General features: G+C 40.6%; 1 protein-coding gene across 1 annotated transcript; it reads left to right on the top strand.

Moving 5' to 3' along the window:
* Window positions 1–2,660: 2,660 nt before the first annotated feature.
* Window positions 2,661–23,382, top strand: LOC136885688 (large ribosomal subunit protein eL22). The gene is made up of 5 exons (XM_067158391.1): window positions 2,661–2,765; window positions 12,403–12,540; window positions 13,560–13,681; window positions 16,585–16,690; window positions 23,243–23,382. The coding sequence occupies exons 1-5, from the start codon at window positions 2,754–2,756 to the stop codon at window positions 23,282–23,284; spliced, it is 420 nt and encodes a 139-aa protein (XP_067014492.1). The 5' UTR covers window positions 2,661–2,753; the 3' UTR covers window positions 23,285–23,382.
* Window positions 23,383–26,066: the final 2,684 nt, after the last annotated feature.

Genomic DNA, 26,066 nt, shown 5'->3' with positions numbered 1-26,066 from the left:
AGACCTTCCTTGCACTCCGTTCGTTTAGCTGTGTTCTTCTTCATTTTCGACTGCCATCTCCCAATTGCCATCCGATATTGCTCAACTCCTGTCATACTTCTCGGCACTTGCCACTTAGCACGTTCGCAGTCGTTGCTTGCTTAGGCTAGACTGCATGTTTCCATGTCAAACATGCTACCAAGGCCAGAGTTTGTGTTGGGTATATGGTGTTGAGGTGTGGTGTTAAGGGTCATGGAAAACCACATAGGCGGAAAAAGAAAGAGCCTAAATGTAAAACCTGACAAATTTTGATAGCACATGCAAGGACCTGGTTTCTGGATGGGTCCAGGTGTTTGTGTTAGTAGAGAAAAGGTTTAATGCACCAGCCATGAGCCATATTCTCACCAGTCCATTTATCAAGGAATCAGTCCGTCTGGGCACTGCCATGACTAGCGCGGGCCTCGCCGGTTGTGGAGCCATGCTTCGATAGCCACTAGGGCTCGCCGCACCACTCTGCCTCCTTGGGATCCCTCGTACCTAGTCTTCGATCCAGAAGAATGAGGTAAAGCCCGCAAGGCAGGGGCCTCCTGGATGGTGGTGGGACATGAGGCCAGGCCTCCTTCCTCTCTGTACGCGCTATGGCCCGGTAAACATGGCAACTGCGATGGGATGCCGGGTGGCCGTCCACGCAGTTGGCGTACACCAACGCCTCCTTAAGTGCTGCACAGGCCATGTAGTGTTGATCACCCCCACAACAGTTGCACCTCATTAGGAGCCCACATCTATCCTGCCGATGGCCCCAACTCACGCAGCAGAAACACTGCAAGAGCTGCTGAGGTGGACAGTTAGGTCTCACCTTTTTGCCGCTACCTGCTGAGATCCTCTCCTGATTGGCTCCTCGGTCAATTGCTATCCTGGGAACAGTCCTGGGTTGCGGATGGGCGGTCCTCTCCTGGTGATCCGGCTTTGTCTTCTTTCTCCTGGAACAGGGGCAGCGTCTTCTTCTCGGGGTGGCGGTCTCTTCTCGGCTGGAGAAGAGGCCTCGTCCTTGTGGCCCTCCTCCTGGTCGGGTGACCTTGTGGTTACTGGTGGTCCCGCTGTACAGATGGCGTCTCCCTCCTCCTGGCTGATGGCGGTGGTGTCTGTCTGTGCTGACACCCAACTGCGCTCCAGAGGGTGTCCTATTCCGCTGCTGTGCTGCCGTCTGAGGCGCTTTCCTGGATTCTGCCCGGGTGATAGGTCCTTCCTGGTAGGCCTTGGTCTGAGTCCACTTCCCCGCTGGGGGGTCAGGATCTCGGTCTGCGTCCACCTGGCAGAGCCGAGCATCTCGGCCTGGGTCGCACGGTTGCGGCTCCGTGGGGCAGATTGCACCACCTGAGTGGTGGCGTCGTTGGTCTCCTACTACGCGGCTTGGACTAAGTCGGTGTTAACCGCCTTATGGCTTTGCCTCCTCGGCGTCTGGGTGATAGCCTCCCTTGTCTCCGTCTCAGTCCTCCTCCTGAGGGCGCTGGCGTTCATCCCTGGCATGCCGTCCCTCCCTGGTACTCGGATAACCTGGAACGAAGTAGAGAGCTGCTTCTCCACGTCGTGCATTCGCTCCTGGTCGTGATGCCTTATGATGAGGCCTCCTGGTAGAAAGCTCTCGACAAACATGGCCATCGAGATCTTCTTGTCTCCGTGGAGAGGGCGCCGCATTCTGTCGAGGTCTAGGCCCCTTTCAGAAGGTACAGGGCGCCCCGGCCTCTTGTAGACGAGTAGCACCTCGCAATCCCTCGGAGAAGAAAAAGCCGTTAGGGGGTCACACCCGTCCCTGTACGACTCGGTCTCCACCTCGATCTCCGGCGCCTCCTGCTCCAGCACCGACTCTGGCGCCGGCGTCTTCGGCTCCGTGTTGTCCTATAGCGCTGGTGCGTATCACCGAAAGAGGTTAGCGACCATGCGCACCAACTCAATCCCAGCTTCTTCGGGGGTTATCGTCTTCACCCTGCTGGTCTCGTTGTCTTCTATCATCGACCCTGAAGATGCCGCAAACAGACCTGAAAAATACTGCTGAGAAGCGGGTACCTGACAAAGTTCTTTGTGTGTACATACAGTGCACAGTGTGCCGTGTTCTGAAAAGTGCTCTGGCGCAGTCAAATAAGCTCTTTCTTGTAACGTATGAATTAGCCAGGGCATCCTTTTATAAGACTACAGATGCGCCTACCATCTACAGCCGCCTACCAAGAACTCTTGACGTGGCTACAAGCCAAGAAGAAGGAAATATGGTCTGAGCTCTGCGCAACCGAAGCCGTTGGCATCTTCTGACTGGAAAGCGCCCGACTGTGATTTTCCACATAAATTATAACTCGTTTCTCAGTGCACACGCACAGATTCCACTTTCGAGTGTGTGAAACTTACAGTAAGTCTTCCACGATACGTCCTTAGAGTGCATTTGTGAACTATATGGACAGAAATGTGAACGATATCATAGTGAGTGGTAAACAAGCCCAAAAGAAAGTTGCAGTTTTCCTACAATTACGGGGGATGGAGTGAGAATAATAATATTGGGACGGAAAAAGCAGAAAGCCGATGGTTTTCATTTTAACTATAATTGATGATTAATGGCTATGGGCTGAAATAAATATATTATTGTTATTAGATATTACGATACATCGCAAAAGTATGATGTCTTCTTACTCTTTAGTAATGGAAAACGACCGACAGGAGATTGCCTACTCCGGATGTGACGTATTTATGCGGAGCCCTTCCGTTTTGTTAAAGTGAATCGGAGAAGGATGCCGCCTCAGGTGAGTATTAATGGATATTTTATTTTCTGTTATTATTTATAGCACATATTACCGATTTTCTTCACGAAATACATTGTTTCTCTGTGGATGTTACCAATTAACACATGTAAATTACTTACTAAGCCTCCCACATTCATACTTTTCACATTATACATTGCACACGTGTTGGTCCCCTTGAGTTGTGTGAATTTTGACTTGTTCATCATATACGGAAGTAATTTCAAGAAACCAGGGTTGTTGGTAGTATTCCTACGGCGATAAATACAATTTCAATCTTCTTCACTTGCTTGTCGCTATTTTAACAGCGTGACATAACCTTATGCTGATGTATAATGTGCGTGCGGAGATTGATCATTCCAGCATGGACGATAGGGGTTCTGCGAGCCCAGACGGTAGTTTCTGCTGTGAAATTTAACGACATACATGTTATTTCTATGCAGCGTTTCGTAATACTTATTTCGAAATGTTCTTTTTAGAGCCTTCAATATTTTTATTATTTGCAACAAAGATGGGCTTTTAAGAGGAATAATTCGTCTGAAAGGCAAATGTTCTGAGTTAATAGTTGATACGGATTGTCACCTGTGCGACAGGCTTAAATGCAGATCAGAGATAATTAATAATGTTTCTCGTAGTTGTTAGTCATTCGCGATTTTTGCTTTTTTTTAAGTGTGAAAACTGCATAAATTCAATTTAAAATGTTACAAGGTTATTTTGTGTGAATTTTACACTGTATTATAAGAACATCACTGCTGCAGTGTGGTTGTTCACAGTACAGTAGCACATTCACATTAATTTGATTTGGCATTTAAAAAAAAAAGTGGACTGAGCATGTGCCAAGTGAGGCATAGAAAGTTGGTGCCTTCATCGTTTAGGCTACTCCACGTATTAGGTGTGGTGTGATTCACAGTGCACTGGCTAGTTGAGGAGCAGGAGTCTCGTCGGCATTAGTACAGCCCGTAGACCGGCGTAATTTGTAATGTTACAAGTGAGTGGAATTAGTGATAGAGGAGAGATGTGTTCTTTGCGATGTCCAGGAACCCACGATCCCACCCCAAGAAGTACATTTACTTTTATAACCTAATAAAGATTATTACACGCCATGTTCATTTCTGAAGTAGGTACTTGTATTCTTATTGGCCATTGTAAAGTGGCACGTGACCTTTCCGTCAAGTATGTTGATGATAATCCGTTACCAACCGCAGCACAATAAAAGCGCAAGTAGTATACGAAACTAGGGGCCTAACGCTGCTTCTAACCGTCCAGACCAATGGTCTTGTCCACGGCAAGAATCCTAACCGTCCAGACCAATGGTCTTGCCTAGATCCTATCCTAACCATTTACGAAACTAGGGGCCTAACGCCGCTTCGCGGCTTCTAACTGTCCAGACCAATGGTCTTGTCCACGGCAAGAATCCTAACCATCCAGACCAATGGTCTTGCCTAGATCCTATCCTAATCGTATACGAAACTAGGGGCCTAACGCCGCTTCACGGCTTCTAACCGCCCAGACCAATGGTTTTGTCCACGGCAAGAATCCTAACCGTCCAGACCAAGGGTCTTGTCCACGGCAAGAATCCTAACCGTCCAGACCAATGGTCTTGCCTAGATCCTATCCTAATCGTATACAAAACTAGGGGCCTAACGCCGCTTCGCGGCTTCTAACCGCCCAGACCAATGGTTTTATCCACGGCAAGAATCCTAACCGTCCAGACCAAGGGTCTTGCCTAGATCCGTATACGAAACTAGGGGCCTAAGTCCACTTCGCGAATGGCAAAAACGGGGAACAATTCGAAACATGGTTCCTAAGTACAGAGGTTGGCAGCTCTGAGCACTGCTACAGAACATCCTTTCCAAGAAGGCCGCGAGCGAGGAAACAAACGACAGTCGTTACGCGCCTGTGTGAATAGCGGTCCAAGGGCTGGACTAATGATGTCTCGTCACATGTTGAAGGTGACCACAGCACTGTGTGCACAAGTTTTAAACAATTTACAAAGTTGTGGTTGTGTGGCAAGAGGAAACTGAGCTGACATGCCTAAGGCAGTGCTGCCAACAGTAGAATAACTGCAAATACTTTAATATGACAATACCGGACAGCTTGCTGTTTTCAGTGAGAAAGCCTGCTGTCTACATGGCTTCGTGTGACCAACTCTTCAATAACATATTGCCATCTGTATGATTCTTGGCGCACTGCCGTGTTGTTTATGATGTCTCGGTGTTTGTCACTAAATAATCTTACATTGCAGTTATATTCCAAGATAAGTGTTATCCGCTGAACAAATTACCCAGCAAGATAATGGGCATGGCAACTGGTAAGGACCGCAAGTATTAAAGAAAAGTAATGACCTCATATCTGTGTTGAGGTTACATTCTATGCCCCTTATAGTAAGAAAATCAATCAAATACTCTACTGAAATGTTAGTGGGACGTAAAACCAATAATATTAACAAATATGGAACTCTGGTATACTGAAACTTGAGGATCCACATTGTTAAACAGTGCCATAAATTTCACAATCGAAAACTTGTGGGCCTGTGGTGTAATGGTTATCGCGGTAGTCTTGAAATTAAAAATTGAAGGCCGTGAGTTTCGAATCCAGTCACCTTTTCTTTTACTGTAAGATAATAATAATAATTTTCTTTACGTCCCACCAAGTACTTTTACGGTTTTCAGAGATGCCGAGGTGGTGGAATATAGTCCCGCAGGAATTCTTTTACATGCCAGTAAATCTACCTACACGAGGCTGGTGTATTTGAGCACCTTCAAATACCACCGGACTGAGCCAGGATCGAACCTCCCAAATTTGGATCAGAAGGCCATTGCATCTGAGCCACTCAGCCCGGCGTAATAAAATTATTTCAGTGTATTATTGGCATAGGCTTGAGCACCAGTCTAGTGCTGCGGTTGGTAACGCATTATGATTAACTTCCTTCACAGGAAGATCATGTGCCACTTTACATTTGCCAATAGGAATACAAGAAGCTACTTGAGAAATGAATATGGCCTGTAATAATCTTAATTAGGTTATAAAAGTAAATGTACTTCTTGGGGCGGGTTGGTGGGTTCCTGGACATCGCAGTGAACACATCTCTCCAAGTAAGATTGCATTAATTTCCACTCACTTATAACATTACAAATGTAGTGGTCCCCCGGGCTGGATTAATACCTTAAATTTACATTTGGAGCACCCAGTGACTCAAATATGTATTAATATTATGTAACTAGCACATATCTGGGTTATGTTTTCTGTAAAAACGGCCGGGCAGTGCGCCAATTAAAAAGGTCCTGGGGAGAACACTGAAGAGGTTATCCTCCCTGGATACATTAGAAGAGGATGTCCATTTCCTGGAACCACGCCGCTGAGGCTTCGGCAAGGCCATTGAGGACATTTCCCTCAGAAGATGCTAATAATCATACCGGTTAAGGAGATGCGAAGTTTGTTTCAAGCGTGGAATCTGGAAGAAATTTTGCTTTGAGTGTGACAAATCTAAACTTGCCTTTCGTATGGATGGGTTAATTAGAAGGGGACATATGCAGTAGATGGGGCTCCTTAGCCATGGTGAAGGCAACTGTGTCTGTTAAACATCAGTAATATCTCAAGAATGCCTTTGGTTGTGGCATAATACACATCCATTAACACGGCTCAAGGGAGATAAGGCCACCTTCCGTATCCTCCACTTGAGTAATTCTTGCCGTTCAAAGATATAAACTACCGGGCGAGTTGGCCGTGCGTGTAGAGGCGCGCGGCTGTGAGCTTGCATCCGGGAGATAGTAGGTTCGAATCCCACTATCGGCAGCCCTGAAAATGGTCTGGGGCTGTACCTTAATTAAGGCCACGGCCGCTTCCTTCCAACTCCTAGGCCTTTCCTATCCCATAGTCGCCATAAGACCTATCTGTGTCAGTGCGACGTAAAGCCCCTAGCAAAAAAAAGAAGATATAAACTTCATTATGGTTCTGTATTGAACCATTAGTAGTACTTACTAATTTTTGCCTGGCGCATCCACGTTGCGGGGTGAGCATTCTTTACTCCAGTAGGCCGGTGTAAAAGGATGGCTAAGTTCAGGCGGGGACCCAGCCCCACGGGGTATAACATGGAACCCGTGCCCAGGGTTATGGGCAAAGATCTTCAGAATGGCAGGAATAGCAGTTGGAGCAACTCATCCTCGCTAGTGTTAATTAGAAGAGGACATATGTCTTTAGCCATGGTGAAGGCAACTTGTCTACGAGTAGGATGATCCTAAATCTTTGTCCCCAGCCAATGGACAAGGTTGGAACATGGGGTTAACGGCCTCCTTTAAGAGAGGCATTGATCAGATGACTTCTACGAGAAAAGTGGACGGGAATCAAGGACGAACAGTGAAGAGAAACTCGTGAAAAAATGTCTCCATGGGCAGACTCAACATTTTAAGTTTCAATAATAGTGTGTCGGAATGCTTACCAAAAACTGTTTTCAATGATTATGATTTCCTGGTATATATGATGCTGCTCTCACGTTCAATGAGGGTGCAGTGGGAAGAACTAAAGTTTTGAGGGCATTGGGCATAGAACCAGGTCATAACACAAGTTCTGTGTCAAATTCGACAAAGATTGTGTAAAATGTGCAAAAATAATTGCTAAGTGACCTCATTAAAGGAAGCCAGCATTGGAAAAAATGAAAAGGAAGCTAGATGAATCAGCTGAAGTAGATAAGATGGCTATTCTTCAAGAATGCACTGAAGTAAGTTGTAATACTGTCTTATCTTTAAATCACCTTTTCTCGATACTACCTTTTTGTAAAACTAGATACATGTTTTTCAGAAACTGTTAAGTATAGAAAGCTGGACTTTGGATCATTCATTTTACACGTAATAGTGAGTGCTGATATGTAAAATTATGCAATTAGGTTTAATAAATTCTAAGATTTTTATTTTTAGGAACTTGGGTTCTTTTTTTTTTTTTTGGCATGGTAATTATTTTCTCAACTGAAATATATTTCAGTTAGAAAGTTGAATTTAGTTGCCAAGGTCAATTAACAGTGATGGAAAAACATGTATAAATCTCAGTCCATATTTTGAAACACTTTCTCAGAAATTGTACCGATAATTTCAAAATGTTCTTGAATTTTCACAAAGTTAATGATTTATTTACATAGAAGTATTTTCATTTAGTAGTGAAACTGTGGAGAATCTAAGAATGGGTTTTTGTAAAATACTGAAGAAAATTTGAAAAACATCCACCAAAAACATTTCTCTGCTTGGAACAATTCCCGGTTCCCAGTGGAGACAGTGCTTTAGTATCTTTATGGCAGCAGAAGTAATTACTTTTTCACTTTGCAATTGTTTACTTATTGTGTTCAATTTGCTGAGGATTTCATTCTACAAATGGCAAAGTGGCAGAGAATGATTTGTTGCGCTGACCACACATCACCTCTCCCCCTGTGGGTGGGGGTGGTAGAATTACACCCATGGTATCCCCTGCCTGTCGTAAGAGTCAACGAGAAGGGGCTCTACGGGCTCTGAACTTTGGAGCGTGGTTTGGCGAACACAGGGCCCTTACTCGAGTCCTGGCATTGCTTCCGCTTACTTGTGCCAGGCTCCTTACTTTCATCTATCTTACCTCCCTTGGTCAACTCTTGTTCTTTTCCGACCCCGGCAGTATTAGAGCACTCCGGGCCCAGGGAGTCTTTCGTTTTCCCGCCCTTCGTGGTCCTTGTCTTCTTTTGGCCAATACCTTCATTTTTTGAAGCGTCGGATCCCATCCATTTTTTCTCTCTCAGATTAGTGTTATATAGAGGATGGTTGCCTAGTTGTACTTCCTCTTAAAACATTAATCTCTATCACCACCACACATCACCTTGTAATTTGCAGGCAGCCAGGCTGAGAATCAGTCAGTTGGTGGACCAAGGACCTTCTGGGCTGTATGTTATTTAATATTGTATCATACTTGTGGCTTTCTCTTAAATTTAATTATCTTAAGATTGAATCTGTATGATCTTTTGTTTTTCTGGCAACACTTTCTGCGACTTACCATTCAGTGCAGTCCATATTCTGAAGTTTGCAATGACTACCCCATGGGCCATGGTTGAATAGTTGAATGTTTATAACTTTATGCATGAATTTTACATTAAATACACCCTTGAAAGATATTCCAGGAAGTTCAGTTTTCTGTTATTGACTATCTGACTGGCCTTCAGAAGTGTCTGTAATGGTCCAGATCTTTCAAACATTACCAGGTGAATGCATGCGTTTTTGCCGGTTTTTGTGGTAATGAAAACGTAATTTTCAAGGGAAATTAATTTTGTGTTTATGCTAAATATTAGCCATCGGCTTCTACACACGTCGCCCATCTTTCAGGGAAGTTATGAACACCTTGCCAGAAAAAACTGCTTGGCTTTTGCAGCAAACCATTCGTCGAGTCATTTTCGAACTACCTCGAAATTGTTGAAGTGCTGTTCTGCGAGCGCGTGCCCCATTGATGCGAAGAGGTGATAGATGGCGCCAGGTTGGGAGAATACGGCGAATGTGGAAGGATGACCCATCCAAGCGATTTCAAGGTGTTTTTCAGTGGTTTGGGTGTGTGAGACGGCAAATTGCCATGTAACGAAATCACTTTGCCATGTCTTCTGGCCCATTCCGGTCGTCTTTTGATCAGTGCGTGATTTAAATTAATCCTTTGTTGGCAATAGCGTTGTGCATTAACGGTTTTGCCGGGCTTCAAGAGTTCATAATGCATACCGCTCTGGTCCCACTAGACACGAAGCTTAGTCTTCTTGCCAAAATGATTTGGCCTTGGTATTGAAGGACCGGCTTCGCGTGGTGTCAGCCACGATTTTCTCCACTTCAGGTATTCAAAAGAAATCAATTTTTAGTCACCCATCACACTTCGGTACAGAAATTATTTTCTTTCATGGCGTTGAAGCTGCATTTCACGAGTGACTGCGACTTTCCATTTGCCGTTCATTCAAATCGTGTGGGACCCATTTACCACGTTTACTGATCTTCTCCATCGCTCGTAAACATCTGCTTATTGTTTCTTGCGACACGTTTAATGCTTGTTCCAATTGCTGTTGAGTTTGAATTGTATCACCATCCAGTAACGCCTGCAGTTGCTCGTCTTAGCACTTTTGTGGTCTACCTGAGTGCACACTGTCTTTCACATTGAAATCATCCCTTTTAAATTGACAAAACCATGTCTCACTTGGTCTAATCGATAGAGCATGTTCACCGTATGTTAAACGATGACTTTCCACAGCCTTTTTTAAATTTTTATTAAATAAGAAAAGCAATGCGTGCTGTAATTTTTTTTTCGGGCACAAACGTCCACATGATTGCTGAAAAATACAAGACATACGCTAGTGTTTGTCGGACTCAAATTTTGTGTGTTGGTAGGTTAATGTCGGATCAACAAACTGACCTGTGGGTCAAATTTATCTATTAAAGAAACTGTTTAAAATAGTTTTGTTGGGTCAACCTTGTCAATACTCTTTTAATGATTGAAAATTATTTATTCTATCATACATGTTTCAGGAACATAAGTGATCACTGATGAAGGGAATGCATATTGTTCCTGAAATATGTATGATAGAATAAATAATTTTCAATCATCATAGTATATTGACAAGGTGGGCCCAACATAAACTATTTTAAATAGTTTATGGATTTATACAAGTTAATGCAGGATCAAATAAAATACCTATTATGGTTAAGTTTATCAACAGTGTGTCAAATTCATACACTGCATACTGTTCGCCCTTAGTGAAACCGGAAAAGACGCATACACCTGGTATATAGGAGCAAGTACAGTCTCAGTTAACTCAAGCCACAGTGACATAATACCAATACCCGTAAAGTCGCATGTGACGTCCTTTACGTCAGTCATGACTGGATTGTATCATGATATAGATGTTGATTCCCATAGTAGGGAATCTGAAATATTTGTTCCGAATGAGTAAATTTATAATACCAATATAAATGGTCCGTTATTGGACATTATAAATTTTCCAGCTAACTCATTCCTGGTTGCCAGCGTTTCACCCTCGTGTGCTAGGCTGGGCTCATCAGTTGGTACCTAGCACACCTACCAAGAGGCTGGCTAGTGTATATCATGGAGGCCACTGCATAGGCTAATTGCAGCCACCGGCAGTGCCAATGCACTATGAGAGACTTTTGTCTCATTATCAAAAATTGATGCCTGCTTGGCCATTGTTCCTGATTTCAGATTCCCTATGGGAATCAACATCTATATCATCTGATGGCCAAGCAGGCATCGATTTTTGATAATGAGACAAGGTCTCTCATAGTGCATTGGCACTGCCGGTGGCTGCAATTAGCCTATTCAGTGGCTTCCATGATATGCACTAGCCAGCGTCTTGGTAGGTGTGCTAGGCACCAACTGATGAGCCCAGCCTAGCACTCGAGGGTGAAACGCTGGCAACCAGGAATGAGTTAGCTGGAAAATTTATAATGTCCAATAACGGACCATTTATATTGGTATTATAGATTGTATCACCAATCTTGGCAGAATAAAAACGCAAAGAAACAGGACATATAAAGGAAACCATGCTGAATACAGCATAGGAATGATTTTATATCAAACTTACCTTAATGCAGAGGAGGGTACAGTGCTGCAGAGGCAGTAAGGAATTCGTGCACTCTCTGTTCTAGGGAGAAGGAGCTCTTGAACAAGGAACTCGAGTCCTCGGTGGCTGTAACCTGAGACCCCCATTGCTTGTCCCCAAATCACTGTTCTTTCCACCCCCTACCCTAATCAATCCAGACCAATGATCGTGTCCAGGCCAGTAGTGTTTACACAGGAACTAGAGTCCTGAAGCCGCTTTGCGGTGGCTCTAACCTGAGACCCCCTTTGCTTGTCCTCAAATCACTGATCTTGTCCACCCCTACCCTAACCAATCTAGACTCGGTGATCTTGTCCGGGCCAATTGTGTTTACACAATAAAGTAGAGGCCTAATGCCACTTCGCGGCAGTTGCCCCCAGATCCCCTTTTAGTCTTAACTAGTGAGGTTGGCAGCCTTGTTGACCACCCCAACCACGTTCTCCGCACGGAGCCGAGGCACTAATGTTGGTGAGCACGGGCTGTAGTGTTGATTCTGTCATTAACGATTTTATTTTCCAGGATAGGCCTATTGATGTAGTAGGTGGAAGAAATAAATCATGGTTATAAAGAAGTTTTTTAAATCTTGAGTAAAATGCTTTTTTTCATTTAAAATGTCTATACAAATACAGTATTGTTTCTCTTTTAATATGTATTCTCAGCGGTACACAGTATTTTTAGTATTTCTTTCAAGTTTTTCAGTAAATTAAATGCTTTTTTTAAAATAACTGCTCTTTCATTGAACATCTGGTAATCTGACGTATCTTAATTATTAATAATTAAGTATTGTATAGGTGGAACTTTGCAGTAAATTATAAGCATTATGTTCATTAATGTTAAATGTCAAACCGGAACTCGGTAAATGAAATGTGTAAGTTGCAAATCTCTACATTACAACGTCATTGTCCAATATGTATTGTACTAGAAGAGACTCTGCTAATAAACATAATTGTACACATAGTTTCAAAGAAATTTACTGATCACTTGGTTCTACATTAGCAATACTGTAAATTTGTCCAAAATTTGATTTTGCATAACTTAAATCTTCAGGTCCCAGCCAAGAAGGGAGGTCCTCCCAAAAAGCAGCAGATCAGGGGCAAGGGGCAGAAGAAGAAAAAGATTGCTCTGAAGTTCACGGTAGACTGCACGCATCCTGTAGAAGATAATATAATGGATGTAGCAAACTTTGTAAGTAACATCATATCACCTCTCATGATTGGCTAACCAATTGAACAACCTTTTCCTCTTTTATGTACTACTTCAACTCTAATTTCTCAGTCTTTCCCTTATGGAATTACAGGATCCTCTGCTCTCTGATGGTGTCTTTGTCTATATCTCTTTTGTTTTATTAAAAAAAAAGTGCAAGAGTTCTGCGAGAAAATGCAATATCTGAGTTGGCAGGGACCAGTAATTCATTTTGTTGGGCTGGAACTTCTATCACTTCTGTAGTTGATATAACATTTCAGTGTATAATATGTTATCTGAGGTAAACTCCTCAGTTTTCATGTTTTGTCTCTAGTTGTAACATTTTTTAAAAATTATATGGTTTTTCTCTCCATCCTTTATGAAGTATTGAATGGTAATGATAAGACTTAATGCATGCAGAAATGTATTACAGTGGAACCTCAATCCTCCGTTTTTGGAGGGACCCTGGAAGAAAAATATACATGGGTGGTGGAAAATCTGAGAACTAATTAAAACTGTCAATAATTTTGCTATAACATCTGAAATATGTATAATTATACAGTAATCTTACAAAAAGTCCTACATAAATCGCGATACTTTAAATTCAGTTTTACCAGGGAGGATTTAATCGCTTTGTGAAAATTTTTCAGGTCATTAAGCCAGCCTCTTTGAAAAATATACTACTGCATAATGCCAAGTCACAATCAGTCTCACGCAGATTTTTAGTTCTTTAATGTAATAAACATAAGCACATCCGTTACAAAAGCACCCAACATTATGGTGAAATCCTGTCTTTAAATATTTCCTGCCTTTAAAAAAATTTGTTTTGGACACCCAAATATATAGTGAGTTTCTGTAAGTCATGCACTGCATAAATTACCATATGCCTACTCTACTTTTATATGTCGTGTTGTACTCGAGAATGTGATTTGGAATGTATCAATTCTCAGAAGTTTTTGAATGCATTATATTCAAAATTGTCGAATCTGAGTCATTGATTAAATTTATTGTGTTCTCTTCAGGAAAAATATCTTCAGGAGCGGATCAAGGTTAACGGAAAGACCAACAATTTTGGTAATGCTGTGAGTCTCGAGCGCAGCAAGATGAAACTGTCTGTCAATTCAGACATTCCGTTTTCAAAAAGGTAATATTTATTGTACTGAATTATTGCTGTAAGTCATTAGTAAAGAATGGTATAAGTCGTCTAGTGATTGGAAGCATTTGTGATGTATGTATTTTATTTATTTATTTTGACATATTCCCCAACTGGAAATTGTCCTTGAGGTAAAAGTATACGGAAAGGCAGTATGAATATTGAAAGTAATCGTGAGTTGGTTAGCACATTTGAATTTCTGTATATTGTTGTATTAAAAATGTTTGGGAGATGTAGTTCTTCAGGATTTGGACGGAATATTTCAAGGCAATCACTGCACTTTATTTTATCAACACACGAGGACTCGCGCGTGGAGTTGTAACGTGATGACTCGCGCATGGTCTTAAAGCCCGCAATTACGCTTAAGTAAAATTTCACTTTAAAATGGGCTGAATATTGGTTTGTTGCTTTTATGTTGTTTTGTTTTAGGCTTCTTTTGATGTTTTTATGTCATGACTTAATAACATTATCTTTATTTGCCATTACAATACACAACATAAAGTAATATAAACTACATAATGAATCAACACAGAGTAATCAGTATACGAACTAAATTAACAATGCTACAGAACTTAAAACAATTTCTGAAATTGAAATGGACATAAGAAGTGAAATATATTTTTAAAAACGCTACATAAAACTGAAATTAAGTCTTCAGAAACTGCTTTCGCTTCATCCTGTCGACTTTACTTTGGAGAATGAGGTAACTGTTTATGCCACCAATATTTAGAAGGGAGTAGAAAGGAGTTAATGACCAACGGTTGCTGGCTCTTGAAACAGAGTAATTGCCTTTTAATTCATCGATGACATCTACTCCACCCTTTGTAAGGTTATAAAATGTAACATGTCAGGTTTATTGGCATCGCGTGAAGAGGGGTCAGTTGCGTCGTCTTTGTGCATGAACGAGTACAATAACACAACCTTGTTCTTTTTGGGGACGTGTGATGATAAAACTCCTTCTTGGCCAAAATCAAATGTACACATCTTGAGCCCCTGTTGGGTTACCCCATAGCATGGTACCATATGATAGTGTGAATGAAAGAAGGCATAGTATGCACTCATCATATGACTACTACTGATCCTTTAAGTCTGCAAAGCAAAAATATCACTAGCCAGTTTTGTACATAACTTTTGTGTGTGTGTGTGTTTTTTTTTTCCAGGTTAATTTACAATCCAGATACAATCTCAATAATTTGACAGAATTTTGATCATTATTACACAGACCTGAATTAATTAAATGGAAGTAGATCACTTCTGTGTTATTAGTTAGAATAAGTTTATTTGCCTGCAACCAAGAGGAGGATTTGTGTAGCATTTCCATCCTTTCCTCCTCAACATATTTTCTGTATCTGTTGCATGTTATGATAGTAATATCATCTGCATGGAGCAGTGACTACAGGGTAAATTACTAACAATATCATTTATGTACACCAGGAAGAGGAAAGTTCCTATAACTGAACCCTGAACCACCCGTTTTTACTCTGAGAGCCCCAGATCGTTGATTTTCTACCAGTACAATTTGATACCTGCCATTGAGGTAGGATGTAATTAATAACAACTCTAAATCTTTCACGCCATAGTAGCTAAGCTTACGTATTAGTATATTGTGCGGCACTGAATCAAAAGCTTTGCTGAGGTCTAAAAGTTTAGCTCTTGTAATGTAGTGAGACTCAAAGCCTTGAATTACTTCAGTCTCAACAGCTTGTAAGGCTTTAATGGTGGATTTATTTGTTCTGAACCCAAACTGTGCAGCATTTAGTAAATTATACTTTTCAAAATATACAGATAGCTGTTCCTTTATACAATATTCTATTACTGAAATTGAAATGGGTCGATAACTGCCTGGGTCCATAACATCTCTGTTATTTAACACAGGAATTGTAACTGTTATTTTTAGACAGTCTGGGAAAGTCCCCTCAGCCAGTATCAAATTGATGAGATGAGTTAGCAGAATTATTATTATGTCAATTTGTTTTAGAATAAAATTACTTATGCCATAATAGTCTTCACAGTTTGAAGAATTTAGTTCTGAAACATTTTTGCAGACTTTCTTAGGGTTTATAACTTGCATTTTAAGGGGTGTCTGTTATTTTCAGAAGTTACACTATTCGTTAGTAGATTGTTGTATGTAGTTTCTTTGTCTCCAGAGGTGTTACTGATATTCATATGTTTAGCACTGTTTATAAAGTATTCATTAAGTACATTCGGTTCTATTTGCACAGAATTCTCCCTCTTTGCCCTGCCAATTTCATCGTTTATGATGGATCAGGCCGCCTTACATTTATTTTTAGAGTTATTAATAAAATAATCATTAGCTTGTTGTTTTGCCCATTGAATTTCCATACGGTAGATTTTTTAATGAGGGTATAATTTTCTTGATCTGTTTGTTTTTCTTGCTTTGCTTTATTGTAATAGATCACCATTAAATAATTTTAATGATTTGAATGTATTTCAGAGTTGTCTGTGACAGTTTCTGGTATTTTTTCTTCACATTGTGGTCGTAAAACATTACAGACGTTATCTCCATGTCTCCAGAAATACCTATAATATTGAATTTCCATTGTTACAGTTTAATAAAGAAAACTGTTAAGCATTTTGTTCCATGTATGTTACATTTTCTTGTGACTGTGTTTGTTTTCTTAGTTTTAGATTTTAAATTTAATGGCCAATTCACCTTATAGCTGTAGATATGTATGGCTTTTATGTCATCTTTTTTTTTTTTTCTTTTTTTTTTCTTCATAGAGACCATGGCACAATATACTTGATGAAATCCAAGAATTTAAAAAACTACCTTTTTTCTATTTCTCAAAGTTGTCAGGTATCCCTATGGTCCTATGATATTGTGTTTTGTCCTTTGAAAAGAGAAGTTCATAGTATGATTTTGTTCTCTCCAGGTACCTTAAGTATCTCACAAAGAAGTACCTGAAGAAAAACAACCTCAGAGATTGGTTGAGGGTGATATCCAGCGGAAAGGACACCTATGAACTTCGGTACTACCAGGTAAGTTTTTTGTTTACATTGACTTTAGTCAAGTGCATTTGCTAAAAGTCCATTTTTGAATTTTGTGCATGAAAATGCAGCCCTTCTCACAGGTTTATTATTCATAAAAACAGAAGTTCTGTTATATTCACCCTTCTGCATTAAAAAAAAAAACTTGCAAACTGTATGTTAGGAAGTTGCAATGGACCAAAAGTTCTTTAGTTGTAGGGATGTTTTCTTTCCTTTTTCCGCTTCATTACATCCAGCCTCAAATAATATATTCCAGTATTCTCTCCCTCTATTCATTGGCTGGATATTCAAATAGTAGTATTGTGGTTTTGTTTCAAAGCAAATGCTTTGAACCAGCTGCCCTTTATAATTTTGGAAGATATGTAATCCATAATAACCACACCTGGGCGACTGGAGTGGGACATTGGTGGTGATGTAATCCATAATATATATTAGTCGTTATGGTCGATAATGCTTTGTTTGCCTCCCATCTGGTAACTACGCATTGCTAGGATATTCTGCCAAGCACACTGAACTCTAAACCGTTTGCCATCTTTCGTACCATCAGGAGGAGGCCATTCCATAAATAAGACATTCTTTCAATCATTTGCACACCATTCTAACAAAAGAGGGTGTTTTAGATCATGCCAGTTGATTACGTATAGTATAATATACTATTAACTTTTTAAACCACAATACAACTATGAAACGGTGAAATGAAGGATAATGAGGAGACCTTATCACACTGGGGACGGGACCCGAATCTACTTGTGTTTGGCTGGCCGAATGTTGTTGACGGGTCCAAGATCAACTCATGTTCACGAGACTTGTACGTTTGGTGAGCTGTTTTATGCTTCAATTTCTTAGTTTTCCGACCTAACGTGTATGTCGTTCAAAGAGCCTCGTGGTGGGTAAGACGGTGCTTCCCAGACTGACCGCATGTTTAGATCAGGGCGAAGTTAGGGGCAAAAGATGTTCTTAGGTCGACGCTCCGAATAAATAGCATTGTAAAAAAAAAAAATCAGATCAGGACGAGATATTTAACAAACTACATGCAGATAATTGTTCGGAATGTCCAAGTAACATTACAAACCATTATTCTCGTCATTATTCCGTATTGAAAAATAGCTGGTCACAAAGTTTATACAAGGAGTAATTTTAATACCACCTATTCAATACAAATTTATTCCACTATAGTGTGGTTAGATACACATGGAAATTATCAGAAATTTGAAGTACATGTTTCGCCCACTATTTATTGGGCATCATCAGCTTCAATCAATCTTAAAACACACATGGTCTAAGGAGTCATAATAACTTATGTAAAAAATTGGTAAATATTTACAAGTGTTAATAATTTTGGGTGCAAAATGTTTACAGTTTCATTCCAGATTGATAACATTGTTTACTACGGATATCAACGTCTACAAGAGGCATTTTCTGTTGTTTTTTTTTTGCTGTAAAATTTTGCATCCACAGTATTAACACTTGTAGGAAAGGGCTGGACGTGTTATCCTTGGGAAGGTGGCTCCTTTTTCTCACCAGGGGTGGGTAACACGACCGGGCAGTAGTCATGCATAATCACATCCATGCATTTATCCTGCCAACCGAATGCTCTCTCCTCAGTTGGTGGCTATCCGTGACTGGGAGAGAAGTGTTCATTCATTTATTCATGCATGCATGACAATTTAATTCGGTCATGGAATCATTCTTAAAAAAACCTCATTCATGCATTTATGTATGCCTATGTATAGTGTCTGTGAAAATGGAGGAGAACTCTGTACAGACTTATGATAAATAAATAATAATAATATTAACACTTGTAAATATTCATCAATTTTTTACATAAGTTATTATGACTCCTTAGACCATGTGTGTTTTAAGATTGATTGAAGCTGATGTTGCCCAATAAATAGTGGGCGAAACATGTACTTCAAATTTCTGATAATTTCCATGTGCATCTAACCACACTATAGTGGAATAAATTTGTATTGAATAGGTGGTATTAAAATTACTCCTTGTATAAACTTTGTGATGTCCAAGTAACGTTGAAAAACGCAAAGGCTCTTCTGATGAAAGTGAGAGTAGTGATGAAGATATACACTGTTCAAAACAACATGAAATCTGTATAAGTTGCCGTATGCCCCTGCACCAGGGTTATTGCTACACAATTTACCACATCAGAAAACATAATCAGGACTCCTTCAGAAGGTTGCCAGTAAATGTCATCGCAATCAGTAGGTTAGTTAAGCCAGGCTCATTTGATTCTACTATGCATGCGGTTCTGCCCTAAGTTGCTCAGGAAATGGCCGGGCGCAGGGGGTGGACAGTGCGAGGAGCATCCCGTCAGCAATGTGATAATACAAGCTCCTGGCACATCTGTTCCATAGTTGAGTGGGATTAGTTCAGAGGGCTATGATACAGATGTTACCAACTAATGAGCCCAACTTAGCACACTGGGCGAAACGCTGGCAACCAGGAATGAGTTGGCTGGAAAATGTATAATGTCTATGTTGGTATTATTTCATAGTGCTAGTCGGATCGTAGTAGGATCAGTGGTTTGAGTCCCACGCTGCATAAATATTTTTACTTGTACGTGGAGTTTGCATTTTAAAGCACAGGCGACTTCTTGTCACATTCTACCAGTAAAACACAAGTTCCCCTACAGTGGCTGATGTATTTTCATTGCGCTCGGAAAAACCACAGCCTACAAGTTTGTTGACCATCAGATTCAAGGGAATAAATGCATCGTTGCTATGCTTGCTGCTAGTTACACCGGGATTACCTCCTGTTGGTTGCATGCTCTGAAGGCAGGTTTAAGAGTCATTGCTACATTCTTGACAGATTTTATTTTCTCTGACATTCCTTTTGTATTTGCATAACAAAAAGAACTGTTGTTTTCAAGTTGTCTAAACATCTGGTGGCATTACATTATAAGGGGTCAGCTGGTTCACCTGCTGTAGAGTGAGAGAAACGTGAAAAAAATTGCATGGAGGGATATATGGTCGGTGGGAGCAGAAAGAGGAAGCGTGGAAAATATCCATATTTCTGTACGCTGCAGTCTTCAAATAGGTGGGCTCTCCTTACCAAATTCAGTTCTTCTCAGCTTTTGATAATCTCGTCACTGCTTCCCAGTTTCAGCCGGAGTGAGGGCTTCAACGCTCGTTGAGGGGCCATCTCATCAGATGTCACATTATAATTTTATAACGCCAGTTAATAGGATTATATACGTCTTCATGTCGAAGGCCAGCAATTTTCAAGTCTATTTGCGCCTTTCCAGCAGTGTTTTGGTTTGGCAAGAGAACATAGACCCTTGGCTTGGAAATGGTAAGCGACACTGATGATAGCATTCTGTGAAGCTTGAACTACATGTGTGCCATAAGAAAGAAGACAGATAAATACAGGAAAAGGGTAGAGACATATATAAAGATTAATACAGATCAGATTGTTTTGAAACCAAAAGATGAGTCCAGCAAGGAAGTGACTTGTCACCACTCCTTTTCATCGTCATGGATCTGATCATAAAATCCATCAAAGGGCATTGCAAAGAGCCTAACACTTAATATTTGCAGATGTTCTGATCTGGAGAGAAAATGAAGTAGAAGTATAGGAGAAACTATATCCATACCTGCCAACTTTCCCAATTTAGGCAGGAGACTCCAGATTTTCAACAGCTTTTCCCGTCTTCCGATTTCAGCTTGCTTTTTTTGTGAACTTCAAACATTTGTTTTCAAATCCCGCCATTTCAGCTTTGTACGCCAGTGGCCGGCAGTCCTTCGCTCATTGGCCGCTTTCAAATGAAATATCTACTTTTATTAATACGAGAAATGCGCGCGAATGTGCGATGTTTATTGAAACCTGTATATTGTGACGCGTATATCGATTGTTAATATCTCGTTCTCGCATGTTGTGTTCGTGTTCGTTCACATCAATCTAGTCTTTTCTAGAGAATAGTTGCTAGATTTGGAGTCTTTTTCAGTAATTTAGTGATAGAATTTCAAAAGTAGTGACTTGACTTTTCTAGAGATTTCGGACACAATTTGGAGACAATTGTCGAATTTTAATTTATTACTTGATAAAAAATACCGTTGCGCTTCGCATAATCACGCAGGTGCGTGATGCAATATATTAATTTGTGCATTTGCTAAGTAGTGCCATCGAATTGCATGACTGATTCACACGTGTGGAGTATGAATTCATACTATTTTCGGAAAGCTTATCAGAGACCGATCATCTCACTCACGTACTTCCTGTGGGAGAAAAGAGATGTGTAATGTTTACCCTTGTAACCTCTTATAGCAACAGTTGGGTTTTGTCATAAGTGTTATATACCATAGTACTCATTTATTGTGCAAGGCATGTAGAATAAGCAGTTTTGACCAACTGTATCTCCTGATTTTTGGTTTTGTAAAGTTGGCAGGTATATATATCTCTGGAATGGCAGGTTTAAAGAATATGGACTAAACATCAGAAAAACAAAAACTGTTGAAATGACTATCAACAACAAAGGCACATATTTAAGTATGTTCGTGGAGGGGAACTCTGTCACAGTCTGTTTCTAACTTTAAATACCATGAAAGTATCATTTCAAAAGATAACACAGTAAACCAAGAAATACTGAATAGGACTCCAAAGCTTTTCAATTTTATTTTCAAGTGAGAAATTACTCTTGGGATGATAAAATACCCCATAAAGCAAAACTGACCATGTTTTATACCTATTTCATTCCAATTCTCGTATATGGACTTGAAACATGTACCCTGCATAACAAGGCAAATTGTACAATCCAGTCGACGGAAATTGAATCCATCAGAACAATGAACCAAAAGACCAGGAAGGACAAGATTAGATATAAAGCAAACAGAAAGAGGCCAACATTAAAATACTTTTTACCAAGCTCTTAGGAAGATGCAGGCTACAATACGAGGATGGATGGAACAAGAACAGCATGGAATTAACTCTGACAGAGAAGTGAAAGGGGAGAGGCCAGTTGGGAGGCCGCGGGCTAGATGGATAGACACATTGAAATTGGAGATCAGCAAGAGGAATGCCAAGTGGGAGGAGATAGAGGAACAGAAACTATACTTTGAAAGAAGTGACGAGCGCTTGTACACCTCGCCCAGGAAACTCGAGCTGGAAAATGATAATGGCAGATATTTTAAAAAGTAGGAAAACACTGAAGGAGAAAATGATCCCAGTGGGTCAATATAAATATTTGAAAGGAACAAACAAGTGTCGTTGTTGAGTGATGTTCGCCTGCCTGTTGAAGCTGAAAAATAGAGGCTGACATGTTGGGGTCTGAGAAGAAATGGATGGAGAATTGCTGGGATTCGTGAGGAAAGAGTTCATTTACTTGCGATGGCAGTGTATGAAGATTTGGAATTGTCCTTTTGTAGCTTCATGTTTGTGTTCTCTATTGCTCCCTCTTCTCACACTGACCTCTCACATTTGTAATATGTAACTAAGAACGTAGGGCATGTGAATAAGAGTGTGTATATGTAAAAATAATTTTTTGTCTCATATTTTCACTTTTTAGTTTCAATAATGAACTGGTTAACACATTGACGACGGGCCCCGAACGAAGGCTGCCACCCGATGTAGACCGGATGGTTCAAACCTCCAAGAAAGAAATTACAATGCTGCACTCAAAGTACTGTAACTCGAAATGTATTCAGGATATAGACTTCAAACTTGGAACACACACCCTAAGTTCTTGGCATTCTGTACGGTGTGATACCTTTCAATGCAGTACCGTTTGTAGCTCCATTAGTTGTATTTCTAAGCACAGTGTAGTAGGAATGCCTTGTTTGTGCATTTCATGTACCTATTGTTTTCAAGTATGTAAGGATTTCTCATTACGGTTACTCCCCATTTAGTGTCGGTGTTAATCATTAGAAATATCTTATTTGTCACTCGGCACCGATTATGACCGGTCGGTACATAATTAATCACAATTATTGGGTAGCCATCGGCAACTGATTAGTCCGCGCCATGTTGACATCTGCACTGGAGCTCCAAGGAATAGCTCTACATATCCAACATTATTTTCTTATATACATGAAGGTTTAAGGAAAGAAAAATGTAATAGTTTATATCACATGACTACACTGTTATGCCCTCCTAACCTCGCCCACAATTTCATCAATAAGCAAGGAAATACAAGGAGCATAAAAGCAAGAATTTTCGTAGCCCGTCACCTCAGCTGAGAAACTATGAGAATTCTCAGGGCTTGTCACCCATGAGGCACATCGAACAATGAATCTGCGTATAAATGTTGAAATACTTCGTTACATAAGGTATGTTACCATGGGCGCACCATGTTGTACAATGATTCTCGGCATGATTGAAAGTAGTTAAAATTATAGCCAACGGATAGCGCAAGCTACAGGACAATGCCTGTGCGTAAAAACTGAGACCTCCAGGGCCCATCAAGAGCTGCTGGCCGCATTACAGCGATCTCCGGGGCCGGTCATCAATGTGTTAAGTGCTTGATTCATACCCACAGCAGTCCTCTTGTCTCTTTTTCAATTTTTGCTAACTTGTGCCTTGTTTGGTTTCTTACAGATTAGCAGCCCGGATGACGATGAAGTAGAAGATGATGATTAAATTAATTTTGCCATTACTGGCACAATCCGTTTTTCTTCAATTGAAAGGGGTCACTCATCAGATATTTTTACGTATGCCTGAATAAAATTATACAATTATTTCTTTGTGTTTCTTACTGTTTAGACAGCAGCATTTCTTCCACCACCAAATTCCTCTCCTGAATGGAATCAGCCTGGAAACTATCTAGGAATGGGAGAATACTTTGAGAAGATATAATCATGTTGCATGTTTTTGAAACTAGTACGTGCAGTAACAATATAAATAGGGTTAGCTATTTTAATTCTGTAACACCAGTTTGCGTGATTAATTGCATCTGCAGGGCGAAGGCCAGCAATTTTTAGGTCATTACTAGAGGACCCGTGCTGCATTATTGATATGCCTGTCATAGTCATGTTGTTCTGCCTGCTCATTTTCAAATGGTTTTATTATGCACATTTAATAAGAATTGCGTTATGGTACGTCTCATTTCGTAGTCAGAATTCATCCATTCTGACATGCCGTCTGATAAAAATTTATATATTCTTCTTCATGGAACAGTTGTCTTGTGGGGTTGTAGGTTAGTCTCAAAGGAGAGTTTTTTGCCAGCAGAGAACTCTCTCTCTTTTTTTTAGATACAGGGCCTTCACTTTTTCTTGTGTGGCTAGGTTATCCTTTGATAGGTCTTCCCAGGTAATGTCAAAGGTATATGTCATGATGGGGTCTGTTTGTATGTGGGCTTTTTCACTTAGTAGTAGCATGCAAGTTGTTAGGAATGTTCTGCCATCTATTGAATATATTTGGAAGCTGGGGAAGGTTAGAGAATCAAAGAGTACCTAGTAGGGAATAGCATTCTTTTGTGATCAGAGGAAGTATACTGTATTTATGCGAATAATCCCTGCACCCTAACTTTAGGAAGGCTGATTTTGAAAAAAAAAAATTCCAGCATTGGCTCAAATAAAACCTGCACCCCAATTTCATGCCTCATTTTAAAAAAATATGCGGGTATTATTCGCGTAAATACGGTACTCTCTGGCTTGACAACTAGTAATCAAACATGGCTGCATGCAATGACAGGATGAAAATCACATAATGAAAGCAGCCTTCTGGGTACTGAATGTATTGCGGGTTAGGGTAAGCCTTCATCTGCAATTATTAGAGTGATCATTAAAATGATTTTATGGTTACTCAAAGTTGGCTGAACTTAGAGACCTGTCAGTGTCTCATGATTCTCCGGTAGGTAATTTTGGAGAGAAGAAAACAAATGAATCAAATCGGTCCGGTAGGATGGGCAACGGATTTGCCAAAGCTGTTTTTACTAAACTCTTTTAATATATAGATTGTCTTCCCAACGTTGTTTTGTTTTAATAATGAAATAAAGTTTAATTGTGGAACTGAAGATGACCAAAATAGGATAAGACATGTTGGGTTTTAAATTGTAAATAAAATGTAACTATTGACTTGGTGGAAAACAAACTTCTCTTTAGTTATGTTGTCAATTGTCAATATGGTACCACAGTGAAATTTATTATTGTTTTCTTAGCAAAGAGAACATCGGCTGACAATAGCATTATGTGCAGCGTGGACTGTATGTCGAAACCGCTGGAGTCTTATCTCCCGCATCTTCTCTGTAATGGGCCCGATGCCCATTTGCTGTCGTATTGCGTCATTGGGAATATGATTGAACAGGGTGACCAGAGAGCCATCACCATTACATGGAGACGGCACTTGGCAGATTTTGTTATTGGCTAGCATTCAGTTCTACATAATGTGACTTTGTGAATCGTTCAATAGATTTTGGACTTCTGTCATATTGTTATTTCCGTGTCACACACTGTTTTCCATTGTAAACAGGTAACATTAAAGTTCGTCCGCACGTTATGATCACTACTCCCGTCGCTTTGTAAGTCTGATCCCAGGTATTAGAAGCAAGTTCTCTTCTGTTTGCAATGTTTGGATGGAGAACGAGCTCGATAGCTGCAGTCACTTAAGAGCATCCAGTATTTGGGAGATAGTGGGTTCGAACCCCACTGTTGGCAGCCCTGAAGATGGTTTTCTGTGGTTTCCCATTTTCACACCAGGCAAATGCTGGGGCTGTACTTTAATTAAGGCCACTGCCGCTTCCCATTTCTATCCCTTTCCCATCCCATCGCTGGCATAAGACCTATGTGTGTCAGTGTGATGTAAAGCAACTTGTATTTTTTTTTTTAAACTGAGATCAAACTGGCTGAGACGATCACACCGGGCCTGGATTTCTTGCTTCTCTTCAATGGTGATATTGTTGGGCCGCAGAGAGAACGACTCCGACTTTTGTGAGCGGTGTTACCTGTATCAAACTTGGGGAGTGTGGACAATTTCAGCTACCTTGACGATGTAGGCTCGAGTGACAACTTAGCCACGCGGGTGCAAAAGAGTTCTACCCCCTGTGGGTGGGGGTTGCAGATGAAGAATACATCCATGGCACTCCCTGCCTGTTGTAATAGGCTACTAAAAGGGGAGACGAAGTGATGATATTAGAACCACGAGACTACTTGTTATTAGTTTCATTACATGCAGAACACCATGGGTCAACATTACTAGTACCACCCTTATGCAATGAATGTTCCTGGTTGTGCTCCCTGTTACAGCAATAATCATTACTAAGTAAGGGATACGAACCCCTACTGCCTCCAGCTAGGTCTGTGATTAGTTTCAACAGGGGAGGGGTTCTATGGGAGTAGTACCGTTATATGAATAACACTATGGGTCTGTGTTGCCTATGGGTGGTGCCATAATGTGTGATAAGCCGTGGGTTTACAATTGCCTA

This window comes from Anabrus simplex, chromosome 14 (genome assembly GCF_040414725.1).
Source record: "Anabrus simplex isolate iqAnaSimp1 chromosome 14, ASM4041472v1, whole genome shotgun sequence".
Taxonomy (NCBI): domain Eukaryota; kingdom Metazoa; phylum Arthropoda; class Insecta; order Orthoptera; family Tettigoniidae; genus Anabrus; species Anabrus simplex.
The sequence above is the reverse complement of the archived record's forward strand: the minus strand, read 5'-3'. Positions and strand labels throughout refer to the sequence as shown.

Excerpts from the sequence above, each read along its gene's own strand:
- LOC136885688 (XM_067158391.1), top strand. Across the intron at positions 12,541-13,559 it reads TAATGGATGTAGCAAACTTT|GAAAAATATCTTCAGGAGCG; the intron begins GTAAGTAACATC and ends TGTTCTCTTCAG. Across the intron at positions 16,691-23,242 it reads ATGAACTTCGGTACTACCAG|ATTAGCAGCCCGGATGACGA; the intron begins GTAAGTTTTTTG and ends GGTTTCTTACAG.